The 15385-nt window shown below is 41.2% G+C and overlaps 1 protein-coding gene across 1 annotated transcript; it reads right to left on the bottom strand.

The window, feature by feature from the left end:
• Positions 1–7979: 7979 nt before the first annotated feature.
• bloc1s5 (biogenesis of lysosomal organelles complex-1, subunit 5, muted) lies at positions 7980–10940 on the bottom strand. Its single transcript, XM_083778279.1, has 5 exons — positions 10663–10940; positions 9975–10057; positions 9173–9302; positions 8447–8505; positions 7980–8163 (listed from the first exon to the last, which is right to left on the bottom strand). Exons 1-5 carry the CDS (start codon positions 10679–10681, stop codon positions 7987–7989), a joined length of 468 nt encoding a protein of 155 aa, XP_083634405.1. The 5' UTR covers positions 10682–10940; the 3' UTR covers positions 7980–7986.
• Positions 10941–15385: the final 4445 nt, after the last annotated feature.

Here is a 15385-nt window from a genome sequence, read left to right as displayed (position 1 = left end):
TATATCCCAACCTAACAATGTATTTAGGCTACTAAAAAGCATACTTATACTTGATGCTGTTGTGTCCCTATTTCTATTTATTTTCTTTTTTTTTTGGTACTGTGGGCTATATCTTGTGCCACCCCTTAACCCTCAACCCTAAACTTATTTGCCTTTTTTTTTTTAGCTGATAGCTGATCTACAAGCTCACAACGTGTAGATGTAGATCGGCTAGTTGAACTATTTTACTACTATTTATTTTCAAAATAGTAAAAAATGGCAAATAAGTTTAGGGATAAGGGATAATAAGGGTGGTGCAAGATGGAGCCCTCATGTTTTATCTGTAGTTTTTTTTTTTTTTTTTTTTAATATATGTTTATTGGTAGTAGGTTTCAACAATGTAGTACAGTTTGAACATACCTTTTTTTTTCTCCCTCACCCCATCCCTCCCCCCACAGTTATCGTCATCATTAAACAATATAAAAAATAACTAACAATTGAGTACAGACATACAAAAACAACCATGTATATTTGACATATAATATGAACAGTAGGAAACAAAAATTATAATTTAAGCACAGATAACAAAAACAATATAAATAACAAAAAATAAAACAAAATAAATACAATTATGAGTTGGGTTATTATAGTTCAAAAGTTACAAGTTATGTTGGAAAATATTGTGTTGAATCGGAACGTTGTCATACAGCACCCTCTATACACAGTTCTATTGTTATGAGGAAGCAAAAAACACACATAGTATTGGTTCAATTAGTCTGTCGGAAGTACCCTCAGATTCTCAAAGTAGGTAATAAATGGTTGAAGTACCCTCAGATTCTCAAAGTAGGTAATGAATGGTTGAAGTACCCTCAGATTCTCAAAGTAGGTAATGAATGGTTGAAGTACCCTCAGATTCTCAAAGTAGGTAATGAATGGTTGCCAGCTAGAAAAGAACCTTTCTGTTGAACCTCTAATTGTAAACTTTATTTTTTCCAATTTAAAAAATCCCATAATATCCTTAAGCCACATAGCTATAGAAGGGGGAGTTGGGGATTTCCACCCCAACAATATTCTACGTCTTGCTATCAGTGAGGCAAATGCTACCATATTAGACTGTTTCTGGGTTAGAAGTTCAAAATCTGATGGTACCCAAAAATAGCGATCTGGGGTGACGGCTCCAAATGAACTTCAAATATATCAGACAAGATCTCAAATATTTTAGTCCAATAATGTACCAACTTGGGGAAAGACCAGAACATGTGTGTGTGATTAGCTGGTGAGAGAGCACATCTATCACATTTATCATCAATTCCAGGATATATTGTAGCAAGTTTAGATTTGCAGTAATGAAGTCTATGAAAGACTTTGAATTGAATAAGGCCTAGTCTAGCACACGATGTTGATGTGTTGACTCGATCAATAGCCACATCACACCACTCATCAAGAAATGTTTCACCCAACTCGGTCTCCCACCTATTCCTATTTTTGTCCATAGGGAGGATGTTTAATCTCATAAGATATTGGTAAGTCACTGAAATATGGCCCCTTTGCCCAGGATACAGTATTAGGAGGTTGTCCCATGGTTTATTTGCTGGTTTCTCAGGGTAGGAGGGAAATTGATTCTTAACAAAGTCTCTAACTTGAAAGCATCGGAAAATTTTCTCAAAACTACTGATTGTAGTTCTTTTTAACCTTTAGCTCACAGTGCATCGTGAAAGTTGTTATGTGTGTGGTTGTGTGTTGACATTACTGTCAACCAAATACCTTCATCATTATCTGAGGCATTTTGCCAATACCAGTAAAATGCTCTCTTTATGACACGAGGCGTCAGATCAGCGCTTGTAGCAACGCTCGCCTCCCCCTAATCTTTGTCCCCTTGTCGGACAGGGCTCCGGCTGGGTGCTGCCTTTTCCCTTCACCATTTATGTTGGCACCGGGAGCGGTATAAAGCTCCTCGGCTTGACAGCACTGCTCTCCTTCCAAAACAGGAAGAACACACTGGTCTCAGATAGACGCATGGAGACAAAAAACAAACCGACCGGGGTCCTGAGGCACGAGGCAGCAGGCCGCAGAGGACGATAACGGCTGGACTTCAGCTGTTGTCTGACCCCTACACGCCGCTGTAGACTTGTCCTTCCCAGAATAAAAGGGCCCTGGACTATCTACACATTTGAAGGATAGGAAGTACACATGCTTCAGAGGAAGTTCCTGCACTGGCAGCCTGTGCGGTTTGCCAAGAAAGTTTAGTTGTAATGTCTGTCTGATATCACTTCCATGACACGATTCTAAACTCTAAGAAAATGTCCTTGGGCTTCATACACCCTGGACAGCAAAGACCCTTTTAACCTTTTCAAGACAGCCATAACATGTTGAGCTTTCCAGGGGTTTTCCAGACATCTTACTTACAATACATAGCCATGTGCTATACTGATACTATACTGTATATCGGGGAAGCCAATGTGGATTTTTGGCTCAGGACAACCATCAGTTGGACTGAATTTCCACTACACACATCCCTGGGTCAATGGCAATGGCAAGTCTGGAGTCAATTGCACAGGCGGTTCACAAGTTATCCCTGGGAGAGGTTTTTTTGTGAACCCTAGCCCTAACCCAATATAACCACGCCTATCTTCATGGATGTTTGTCCATCACTTAAGCTCTTGTAGTATATGTTCATCTCAGTAAAGCCATATAAGGAAAGAAAATACACATTTTGGTACACCCGCAGTAACTCCAAAATGACGTTTGACCTTGACACTGAGCAGGCAAGTGGAAATGTGTCACCATCCGTCACTTTACAATATCACGCTTGGCATCCATACCACCAAAGCACTTCACAAGGGCCGACGGCTTGTAACTCTCTACTCAATCCATGAACATCTACTGCATCTAACAGTGACCTTTCATTTGCTCTGAATGTTTTCTCTCTTTCCAACGAAACCCAGAAAATAAACAAGGGCAGATGAAAAGGTGCCTTGTTGGCAGACGTGACCCATGTTTCCGTATTGTCGCTCCTCATTAGCGGCTGATGGGCTGTCCCGGCATCGGCCAGCTGTGCCTAGTCACACATGGACCAAGGCAGAGGGTCAGCGCGCATGTATGCACACACACACACACATACACACACACACACACACACACACACACCACGGTAGAGTGGCCATGGCCCTTCATTTAAAAATGTTTACTGGCAGATCTGTGCCCAAATGTCATGTCCTCCTGCACTGACGCCAGTCACAGACAGTTACAGACAGTCACACAGACACACACCTTGGATAAAGGCGCTATATAAATGCACCACTTATAACATTTACACACACACACACACACAGGGAACTTAGTTGAGTTGACAACATACACATATTCACACACAACTAGAAACATATGTAAACATATGTGACACAAATACAGTGTGCTGATGCACATGCAGTCATGCACGTACGCACGCGCACACACACACACACACACACACACACACACACACACACACACACACACAAGAGATTGCACCTGCATGGCAGTTGAAAGAACAGAGGACAGGTTACCGAGGACCAAAGAGCCAAAGCTCACTGTCTGCGCCTGCAGGCCTTCTGCTGAAACAAGACACTTGTTGTCAGATGTGTCAAAAAGACTCGGTGACAGGGCTCCCTGGTGGCTCAACCTGTTAATGCATCCACCAAATGCTCTAACAGCAACATTCTGGGTTTGAGTTCCTGCCTGGGGAGGTCCTCCGTTCATTGAAGCCTTGCAAGTCGGCCAACACATTTGACGTTGTCTAAATTCTAGACCCCCAGCTTGATATGGGAAAGAGTCAAGACTGCTTTCAGCAATGGGGCACCAGGTTCCTGGACCTGACCTTAAACTGAATAACCTAGTATCTATTGGCCATTTTTGAACGGTGCCTCCGTTCCATTACGGAGGCATGTGTCCGTATGTCTGTCCCTGTGTCTGTATGTCCATGCACGGAAAGCTGCATCACCTAATGTGGCTAGTAGAGTATAGCACAGAGTAAAGTGGCAGTACAGTAGAGAGCACAGTGCACTAGAATACAGTGAGTATACAGACCACAGTAACTATTACAATAAATGTATAGTTGCACTGCTCACTTCACACAGGTGTGATTTTTTATGTTTCTTAGCTTGTGTTTAATCTCGGCATCATTGTTAACGAGGGTCTCCCTCAGAGCTCTCAGAGAATTTGATTGAATAAAAACATTTTAAAAAAAAGATTGCACTTGAGCGATTGTTGTTTTAACAGTTACTTTATTTGACTTCTATTGATTGATGAGTTTAGCTCACATCAAAAAAACTAAACAAAAAAATAACCCAAATGAGTTGCTTGAGCAAGACAGCCTGTACCTCTCTGCATGCGTTTCAGAGGATGGAGAGTGTTGTGTGTGTGTTGAAGGGGGGGAAGAGTGTAGTGGAGGCAAAGAAACCAGTCAACCCTACTTTACTTACTACTACACTACTACTACTTACTTACTTCCTCCAGTACAAAGTATAGATTAGATACTGCTGGTCAAATGTTACTCAACTACAAGGGAATGTTGCTCAGTCAAAGTTGTGAAATCTGTTCAATTTTCACACATTTTGAATGGTTAATTAAATGGTACTACTTTTTTCCCTTTGTAGAAATGTAGTGGAGTGCAAAAATACAATTACTCACCAACTAACCCTAACCAAAGTAAAGTGTATATATATACAGTACAGTATTCAAGTAAATGTAATGCAATACTGTCCACCACTGCATGTGCGTGTGTGTGGTGCTACTTTAAATATTTGTCCTGTCACATCGTTCCTGATGACCTCTGCTCTCTGCCATGCCAGGAATGTACCCAGCGTGGCCGACCATCCATCAACCTGTCCAAATAACCTGCCATTGTCCAGTGAAAATGATTTTCCAAACAAAACACTCCATGAAAAACTACCGCACGTCCCTCATCGGGGTGCATACTTAGTTTAGACTAGTCATTGGTTAAACATGGGTTAAGGTTAGGTTTAGGTGTGCTGCCCTGTGGGAGGTTAGGTTTAGGGTGAGGGTTTGAGATAGGTTGTAGTTGTAGGACTAATTACTGGTCTGACCAATGACTAGTCAAAACCAAAAACTGTCTAAACTAAGTACTGCACCCCTCTCATCCACCTCAGGAGTTCTGTGTGTGTGTGTGTGTGTGTGTGTGTGTGTGTGTGTGTGGGGGGGGGGGGGGGGGGGGGGGGGGTACAGAACACAGTGATAAAGACAAAACAAACAAATATTTTAATACACATTAAGCAATTATAATATATATATAATATAATATGAACAATTATGTTCATATTATGAATGTCTAGTTCCTTGAACAAGTCTATATTTCATCGAATGGTTCTTCGGATGAAATGAAGAAAAAAAGAAAAGTCTCTTGTTGCCTTAGTTCACTGTGCTGTGGTATTAACTTAGAAGGGGGTCATGGACTCATGGTTTAAGGGTGTTTTGTATGTACAATACAGCTGGTAGCAAGTAGCAACATTGCAGGCAGGAAAACTCTTGCACTTCAAACTTCCATTTGCTTTTATGGGTGAGGCGAATTTTTTAAGTTACACTGTGGTCCAATACATGACGAGTCTGACACGGCATTCACACCGAGTTCTTTCACACTGTCACCCCAAATCAATTCTTGCGTGTACACACGCCAGATGTGATATTCCTCATTTCTGTCTAAACAGAAAAAGCACCCGCTGATTCCAGTATTGTTTCTGTAACTTCAGCAATGGTACACATTTGTAATCTGTGACACATAATTAAATTCACAACTTTATAGCTGTCAGTGACACAGTTTGGAATTGGCTCCGGCAAAGCCGTTTTGAACTCCAGTCATTGGAGTTGGTTTACGTGAAGTTGATGTAAGAGGCTGACCGTTCCAAACACTGAGGAGCTGCTGAGAGACACTTTGCTCTGGAGACTGTTCTGTTTGAGGCCGTTTCTACAACACTTGACCGACACTTTAAACACACCTGCTCTGAACGGCATGTCCAACATTAAACACTCTCGCTTTCAATGCTCGAAACATCTCACCCTGCCGCCAAATTACAGTTTCCTTTCATATTATTCAGCTGACAGATGATACAAATTCATCATCTTCAGGCCGGATTCCATTAAACATCTCGGAATGGTGAATACTTAACAGCCAAGAAACAATCAACTGATTGCTTTTTTTTCTTTTTAAGGGACATTTTCCAGACCTCTTGTGTGTTGTATGTATTCCGTGTGCTTAAGACAGAAACTTGTGATTTTGATGGGCTGTGAAAATGTGAAAGCGCTAACGTTGTTAATCACGTATTTCTGATTTGGCCAATGTTGACTTTGGTGCGGGGGCTGGTGCTCCAGGGTTTTACACTGCGTCGGTGCCAAACACTGAGTACTGCATCAATCAAAGGCTAACAGCCTCATTTCACCCATGCAGAGCAGGCACTTGGCGCAAACGAGCTGCCACACACACACACACACACACGTGCGCGCACGTACGTACGCACGCACAAGGGATCACGGGCGAGGGATGAATACACACACTTACATTTCACGTTAAGTCAGTGGTTTTCAACCAGTGGTCTGGGGACCACCAGTGGTCCTTGAGGGGCTTCCAGGTGGTCCCCAGCTAAATTATGGAGTTGGTAACCAAATAGACCTCATTAGATCTTTAACTCTTGAAAGCGTAACATTTACACTCTCAAGAGTTACATTATTGTTAATGTTAAACATTGCAAATTACTTAATTTGCAAGAAGACTACACAATTAGAGAATGTAAAATGATTGTTATTTTGATCGTTTGCCAGTTACCTCTACTATGGTACCAACGTCAAAACAGCATGGAATTGTGGACAAAATCCTATCCAACGATAACAAAATATTCTTTCGTTTTGGGTCTCTGAGACTCTAAATCTCATCAAATCGTGGTCTGTGGCTCAAATGCCGAATAATATGAAAAGGGTTGAAAACCACTGATGCAAGTGATTCAACTCACTCATTCTCTTTCACACCTCCTGTCCACCAGTGACCGGTGAGAACTGAGAACCTGAATCTTTCTTCATCTCGCTGTACTGGGTGCTGATTGGCCAGGCCCAGAGTAATCTAGTCAGCGTTTCCAGACCTGAGCCGACAGCCGCGGCCGTTTTCTCTGTCGGCCAGCGTCTTTTCTGGGTTTTTAAGACAGCTGGTGGATGGAAAAGAAGCTCCACCCACGCGGCTGAATGCCGCGACGGCCAGATTCCTGGCAGAAACGCTTGCGGCAGTCAGCCGCGGGGGCAAGCGTTTCCTGCCGGGTGGAGCTTAATTTCCATCCACCAGCTGTCTAAAAACCCGGAAAAGCCGCCGGGAGACAGCAGAAAATTTCCACAGCTCTCCGGTAAGTCTGGCAACAGCTAGTAAGGGAGTAATGACACTCCCGTTGACTCGCATTGTAACAATGGAGTGCGGAAGTGCTCTTTCTATCTCAATGGGATAGTTCCAGCGGCTGGAGCAATGTTTGGAACTATAGCCCATAGGCACCCGCTTTGCGGCGAGATCAAAGCGTATCACCAGTCACCAACTCTCTTACGAGATTACTCTGGCCAGGTCTTTCTTCATCTCACTGTACTGGGTGCCGATTGGCCAGGTCTTACTTCATCTCACTGTACTGCGTGCTGATTGGGTCAGGTCTTTCTTCATCTCACTGTACTGGATGCTGATTGGGTCAGGTCTTACTTCATCTCACTGTACTGGGTGCTGCCGATTGGTCAGGTCTGTCTTCATCTCACTGTACTGGGTGCTGATTGGTCAGGTCTGTCTTCATCTCACTGGACTGGGTGCTGATTGGTCAGGTCTGTCTTCATCTCACTGTACTGGGTGCTGATTGGTCAGGTCTGTCTTCATCTCACTGTACTGGGTGCTGATTGGGTCAGGTCTGTCTTCATCTCACTGTACTGGGTGCTGATTGGTCAGGTCTGTCTTCATCTCACTGTACTGGGTGCTGATTGGTCAGGTCTTTCTTCATCTCACTGTACTGGGTGCTGATTGGTCAGGTCTGCCTTCATCTCACTGTACTGGGTGCTGAGGCGACCCACAGCCTTGGCGTGCTCCTCGTCCACCTCCTCCTTCAGCCTCTGCTGCTCCTTCAGAAACTCCTCCCAGTCCACCTTGCACTGCTCCATGCTCGCCTGCAGCTGGGCACTCTGGGAGGAAAGGTGTGGAAAAAATGGGAACACAAGAATAATATATATTTTTTTGTTTTAACGGTTTTGTGACAGTTTGATTAGCGTTGCAACAATAATGAAACTAATTGATTTAATTGATTATTTAATTTAATTTAATAAAATAATATACTGTAACTGGATAATTTTCTATGCAAAAAAGCTGTTAGTATGATTCTAATGATTTAATTTTTCATATTATGGACTACTGGTACTTAAATGTTATTCTAGTCTATTCATTAATCTATGGAGGCAGTTATGTTACCTGGTGTGCATCTAGCTCCCTCTGCTGGACTCTCTGTGCCATGTGATTTGCAGCCTCCACTGTGTGAGCAAATTAACAACCAGACAACATAATTACATAAGACAAGACAGGTTTAACTCCCAGCAAGAGCCCAGTTTGAACCACATTCCTTCCATGTTACAATGCAAAGCAATTCAATGCCAGAGACCTCTAAATGGATTAAAGGCAATAAGTAAAACATTAGTGAAACAGTCCTTATTCGATCAATATATCGCCGTCATTGAATGATGTCATTAGATTTCTCTCTCTCTCTCTTTTTCCTCAGTCTCAAACGAACTTTTGGTATAATGGAATTGTCAGCTAGCTATTCCAAATTACTAGACCTACATCGAAAATAGTTTTTAACCCATTTTGGGGCGGGAACCCCTTTTGGTGTGTTGCTTATGTTATGCTTTAGCTATTGAAAAATAGCAGATCTACAAGCTCATAGCGCGCCACCGAGTGGCGCGCTACGAGCTTGTAGGTCTGCTATTATTGAAAAATCGAAGAACGACTGACATAGAAACATAGCTATTTCAGAAAACTGTCAGGATGTAGAAGACATTTTTTGAATCTGATCTCAGGTCAAAATGGGATAATGGAATTGTCAGCTAGATATTCCAAATTACTAGACCTACATCGAAAATTGTTTTTAAAACTACCTAAGTAGACAAACAAGACAAGCGTGTGAGGGTGACCGGGACTTACAGTGCGTTATGACATCAACCAAGTGCTCATGCATGCCGTCTGCACATTTGGGCAGGGCATTTTCATTGGTTTCCACCACCATCTTCTGGAGGTTCTCCAGAAGTCTGCTCTCCCTGTGGCCTCTCTTCTCCTTTAGAACCAAAAAGGACATCTGTTCACTGAAGTTATTGTTGGCATGGTACCACTGATTTAGCTAAATAATTATATATACTTGTGTTGACAATCTATAAAGAACAGTACAACATTTAGGAACTTGTAGTACCACACAAACATATTTTTTTTGCATTTCTGCTTAGTCATATCACATTCAAGCCATCATGTGACAGTCAGGGGAGGAGCGGAGATAGAGCGGCCGCTTGGGAATCGGAAGGTTCCCGGTTTGATCCCCAGCTCCGCTGGGTTACTGTCAATGCGTCCTTGAGCAAGAACCTCTAACTGCTCCTCATGAGCAGAATGGTGCCTTGCATGGTGTCCGGCCACTGCCGTCGGTGTGTTAATGACTTAATGTGTGTGTAATGTGAAAGTGGGAATGTAATACACATTCATTTTAAAGCGCTTCGGAGAAAGGCGCTATATAAATATTATAAATAAACAGTCTTGCTGTGATAGAAGTTAATGACTCAGTTTTTTCCCTTCATTACAGGAAACGGTGACACCAACACAAATTAGACATACGCTTTCATCAGATATGCTGTTGCTGTAGCTTCCAAAGATGTGTTACGGTGATAACCTATCTAACATCTCAATAATAGAGAGCAGTGCGCACTGACAACATCTGCAACTTGGTTGCAACGTGGTTTACCTCAAACTCCCTCACAAAGTAGCGGATCTCTCCTTGGGTGATCGGCCTGTGGTCCACGAGTCTTGACTGAATGTCTCCTACATCTATGGGAGGAATGAGATGAGAACAACAAGTTTAAGGAAAGACCGCGACCATTGATTTTAGTGACATCTAGAAAGTCAAGCACCGAGGCAGCCAAATGAAATGCACTTGCATGATTCAGTTAAAAAAAACATAAGTTTTGCCAAAGCAAAAAGTGGAACAATACAATCAAAACAAAATGTATTCAAATTTTAAATTCTGAATCTCAAATAAATCAATTTCTATGTATTGAGATCACTCGATCGATGCAATAGTTATTACTAGTAGTCTTTTAGCAGTCTCACTCAACTCACACACACACACACACACACACACACACACACACACACACACACACACACACACACCCCTTCCTAATTCAACGGTATGAATTTGTAGTGGCGTTTCGTTGCCTTCCTTTCAAATCAATAAAAGGCAGTAAGACTGTAAGACCTGGTAGACTCAGGAAAAATAATGTTAATTGTTAAAAAATAAATAAAAAAATACACAATTCATGAATGATTTTTTTGCTGATGCAAATGTGTATTTCTAGCAAATAGATTTTAAATATGCTGACAGTAACAACAAGCTATTCGGACAGAATAGGGTTATTCTGGATTTCACCTACCTTTCGCGATCTTGTCCATCTTCAAATGTATGAGTTTAAATGTAGTCTTTTATTCGTAAACAAAGGCAGTGTCAGCTGAAGCTAAGTATAGCTAGCTAGCCAGCCAAGACGTAGTTAAACTCTTGATTCCTTTGTTTACTCAGGTTTATAATGCACATAGAGGAGCGGAAATACCAGATCGATATAAACGTTGTAGAATAATGTGTATTATATAACTGGACGAATGAATGTTACAGAGACACTTCTAATAGAAGTCATGAGGATGGAAATCACCTGACTCAAAAAATGTCAATGTTTACTTCTACTTCCGGGTGTGACGTGATAGAATAAACCAAGACTAGCATAGAAAAGGGGTGCTCATTTGGTTACCGTTCGATTTTTATTTCAGTACCTGCCTGCTGCCTGGCCTGCATTATCATTATAAAATTAACCATTAGTAATGAAGAGAATAATAATTCATATATCGTCATTAAAAGTTATTATATGGCTGTAGGAGGCGCATATGCACCCATCCAAGGGCGCTCTCCGGTAGCTACGACGGGTACGCCCCTCTCCCACACACCTGCTGCAAAAGGCAAACAAACACACACGAGCTCCTTTGATGTTTGGCAGTTTAAAAAAAAATAGTGAAATAAACAACTTTAATATAAATGTTGTAACTTTACACCTCGTGGAAGTTGAGTTGAGTAGTCATGGGTTGTTAATTAAGGAAGTGAAAACTGTTTGTGACAGTTAGTGAAAGAGTTAGTTCATCTTCTTAACAATTACAATTATTAAACTACTTTTTTTCCTATCTTCGGGACCAGGTGAGTTAGTGCGCGAGCGAGCGTGCGTGCGTGTGTGTGTGTGTGTGCGTGCGTGGTGAGTGAGAGGGAGGGTGAAATGAAGGAAGGTGTTTGAAGAGCTGTGCAGCAGTATTTTAATGCTTTTACAATAAATTCTTAACTGTTTTAATACCAATGATGGTTTAATTGAAAGTGATATTGAACCAAGTGTTACAACCTGAATTGCACATCTAGATTTCTATCTCTATTTAATTCAAGGCATATAATATTATAATAATATACCCTAGTCCAGGCTAGCCCTAGAACGGCTCTTGTTGTTACATACTGTATGTAACAACAAGAGCCGTTCTAGGGCTAAGTCCAGGCATGCCCAAAGTCTGCACAGCTTCCTTCCTAAAATGTATTATTTATCCGATATAAAACTAACATTACGTGTATACGTAAAGCTAGGCTGTGTATGTTGTCGTTGTGACAGGATAAATAGGCTATATGTATGTACTGTGTACTACTGGGCTGTATACAGTATGTGGAAACCGGAAGGATGTTGCTAGTGAGTTGTGACAGGGTAGGCCTACAGTCAGTTTACACTGTACAGTATGTGGCTCTTGGTCAGCTCACTTTCTTTCTTTCTACCTTACTTACTTAGGCTACTTACTTATACTCAAAGCTTATTATGGTGTCTCTCAACCTGCTCCACAGGTACACGAACCAGGGTGATGACCCCAGACCCCCAAGCTCAGCTTCTTCTCAGCCCTGAGTCCATTCTCCTGTGACATGCTCGATTGCTGGACCCTAGAGCCTGCCCTAAATCCCTGACCACTGCACTACACCAGAATGTTATGTGTGCAGCACTAAACATCCAAGGACCAAGGCTGAGTGAGAAGATGTCAGCCAGGAGAATGAGGCTGGTCGGTGCCATTGATACTGGGAGGAAAGTACTGGCCAGCTAGCCAGACGTATGGAGGATGGAGCTGACTGGAGACGCCGCTAGAGGGCTCATCATGAACTAGAAGACTGCTCATGGTAAGAACTTCGTTTTTTGCTTCTTTGCTGCTGCCGCTTGTGTTGTATGCTGTGTGGATACTAGTGTGATTCAAGCTGGTGTACCTTTACTGTCATTTTGGGACCCAATGACCGGTCCGGGTGGCACTGAAACATGTTCAGTAACTGTTTCTGTCTCTGGAATTGAATGCTCATGTGAATCTACTGTTGTGGAACTTGTGGTGTATCTGCCTCGAAGGTGTGAGTTGTAACGGGGAACAGTACTGTATTATGTGTATGTGGCTCTTGATCACTTAAATAATCGTGTGAGTGAATTTGCTATTTCCTTTTGGTTCGAGCTAGAGGTTTTGGTCTTTATAACAGCCATCAATTCCACTGTAGGTTATATGTGTTATATGTGTTGTGTTGTGGTTGCTGAGGTTTATTGTGAGTTGTCGCGACAGGGCGGCTGTATTGGTTTTTTGGTTCATACCTGGCATGGTGGCAAAGAATGTCTCCATGTAGGTCTATTCTCTCTCTCTCTCTCTCTCTCTCTCTCTCTCTCCCCCCAACAGTGAATATCAACTGCTTTGTTTGCAGTTTAATTGTGACTTGTCATTGATCTTTGATTGGCCTTGTTGCCCCTGCGATTGATTTGTACACAGTTGTGTAACTGGCCTCAGATTTATTTCATTTATGTATGGAGTCCCCTCAGTGTGGGCCTGTGGGGCAGACCCCATGTTCTTCTGCTTACACAACTTAGAACAGGTCAACTTGACATTCCAACTGACCTAGTAAACTAAGTAAAGGCCTGACTGAAATGCTGCGTATTGGGGGAGTGATAGTTTAGTTGAATAGAGTTACAAGCTTTGTGTGACTGTGATGAAGTGAAGTGAAAAAAGAAGAAAAAAACAACAACTTATAGAGCAACTTTTGGTCAACTTTGACCCTTCTGTCACATGATGGAACTATGGTTTTGTGTTTCTGCTGGCGTAGTGATACTGCACACAAAAAATAGTTCCATGTGACAGAGGGGTCAAAGTTGAACGAAAGTTTCTCTATATGGTAGAAATAGGTCAACAATACAAATATAGACGATAGTTTTGTATTTGTATTAATGGCAAGTATTTCCTACAGTTTTAAGTCCAAGAATCTGAACTAACCTGTTAGTTTTAGCTCAATAAAATCATAACTCATATATCTCACCAGTAGATGGCAGCAATCCTTATCTTTATAACTAAGGCTCTGAATTGAACTGGATTAGCAAATACTTGGCAGGCGTTATGGAAATATGCTAATTTGGAATTACTTAAAATGCATTAAACATATGGCCGAATGCAAGAATGAGGTTATTATTTGACATTTAGAATAAGAGAAGGGATCATTTGTTGCATAATGCCAACACAAGTTTGTTTAAAAATTGCCCTCAATATTTATGACTGTCATATTGAGTTAGGGGGGAGACATCAAGTAAGAGCCATGCTGTCCACACAGTTTAGTTAATTGTTGCCTAGACCATTAGTTTTGACTGGCGCCTATTAACCCATTTTCGACTGAGGTCGCTAAAAAAAGGCTTCTAAATCCTAATTTCTTTCTGAAAAACCCATGTTTCTATGTCAGTGGTGCTCAACCTTTTGCATGTCAAGGACCCCCAGAATTATCTCTATTGGGCCACGGACCCCCCCATCTCAAAATATGTAGTTCCAGGGACCCCCCAGAAGCCAATATTTTAATGAAAAATGTTCGCTCTGAAATATATATTCAAAGATTTGTGCCACATTTTCACGATTTTTCAAAAATAGCAGAACTACAAGCTCGTAGCTACAAGCTGCTATTTTTCAATAGCTAAAGTATAACAGAATGCTTAAAACACCATAAGGGGTTCCTGCCCAAAATGGGTTAAAGAGATTAAGGGTTTGATCAACAGCGTAGGCATACAAACTGGCTTGTTTATCTGAAGAAGTACAGGATCCTCTCGCACGCTTGGTTGTGACAAAGAAACTGTCAAAACATGTATTAGTGGGTTACATGACGTAAACAGGCACACTGTTGCATTGTTTATTCATGACTTTGTAGGGTGAAATTAAAAACATTATAGGATCAGCCCCTAGGTTATTGAGGCTATTATTCAGACGAGTATTCTACATTAAACACTAATGTGGCCTAATAAACACATTAATAAGAAAATATGACAATCAAAGATATTGTTTCATTTTATATAAAGAGGAAAATATGAATGCATGTTTTTAAAGAAATGTAAGTTCAGGTTCGGCAATCTACACTAATTGACCATTTCGTTTGCAAGGTTAATTTAAAGCCTCATCTAACTTTATTTTAATGACTAAAATGTAATGTAAAATACAATATAACTTATACAATTGGGGGGGTTGTATCTTGTCTCCCTGCTCTTCTATGAGATATTTATTTAGATTGTGTTAAACGTCTCACTTAGACACAGGATCTGACACACATTTTATTTCACAAATCTATTTCCTGTTTACTATAGAGTTGGAGAGGGAGACATGAGGACGACCTTGTTATTGAGCAAGCACTCATGATGGTTACTATCAGAAAATGGAGCTTTATGCTAATTTATAAAACAGTTTTGAACAAAGTTTTAAAAACAAATATCACTTTGCCCTAACTTTAATTAATTTAGCCTACAATTTTATGTATTCATTTTATAAATTCAATTCAATTCCGATGCAATTAATTTTAATTAATTAATAAAATAAAAAAAGCAACTGATAGGATTCATTTTAGTTGAGTCTGGACCAGTTCAGTAGTAGCCTAGTTATATATGTGGCAATACACCAATAGTAGGGAGGTGCTGACCACGGGAGATAAACGTGAACAGAAAGGTGGAGAGGTCTCACAACTCATTCTTCAGGGCTACTGATAACTCCCTGAAGAAGGCATTTTGTTGGTCATCTTAAAATAAAAGTTGTGCGACGTCT

Source organism: Protomyctophum parallelum (assembly GCF_964188405.1).
Source record: "Protomyctophum parallelum genome assembly, chromosome: 12".
In the NCBI taxonomy this organism is placed as follows: domain Eukaryota; kingdom Metazoa; phylum Chordata; class Actinopteri; order Myctophiformes; family Myctophidae; genus Protomyctophum; species Protomyctophum parallelum.
The sequence above is the reverse complement of the archived record's forward strand: the minus strand, read 5'-3'. Positions and strand labels throughout refer to the sequence as shown.

Bases quoted from the DNA above. Each gene is read 5' to 3' on its own strand.
- bloc1s5 (XM_083778279.1), bottom strand. The intron at 9,303-9,974 runs GTAAACCACGTT...TTGGTTCTAAAG, and splicing joins ACTTTGTGAGGGAGTTTGAG to GAGAAGAGAGGCCACAGGGA. The intron at 8,164-8,446 runs GTAACATAACTG...CTTTCCTCCCAG, and splicing joins GGGAGCTAGATGCACACCAG to AGTGCCCAGCTGCAGGCGAG.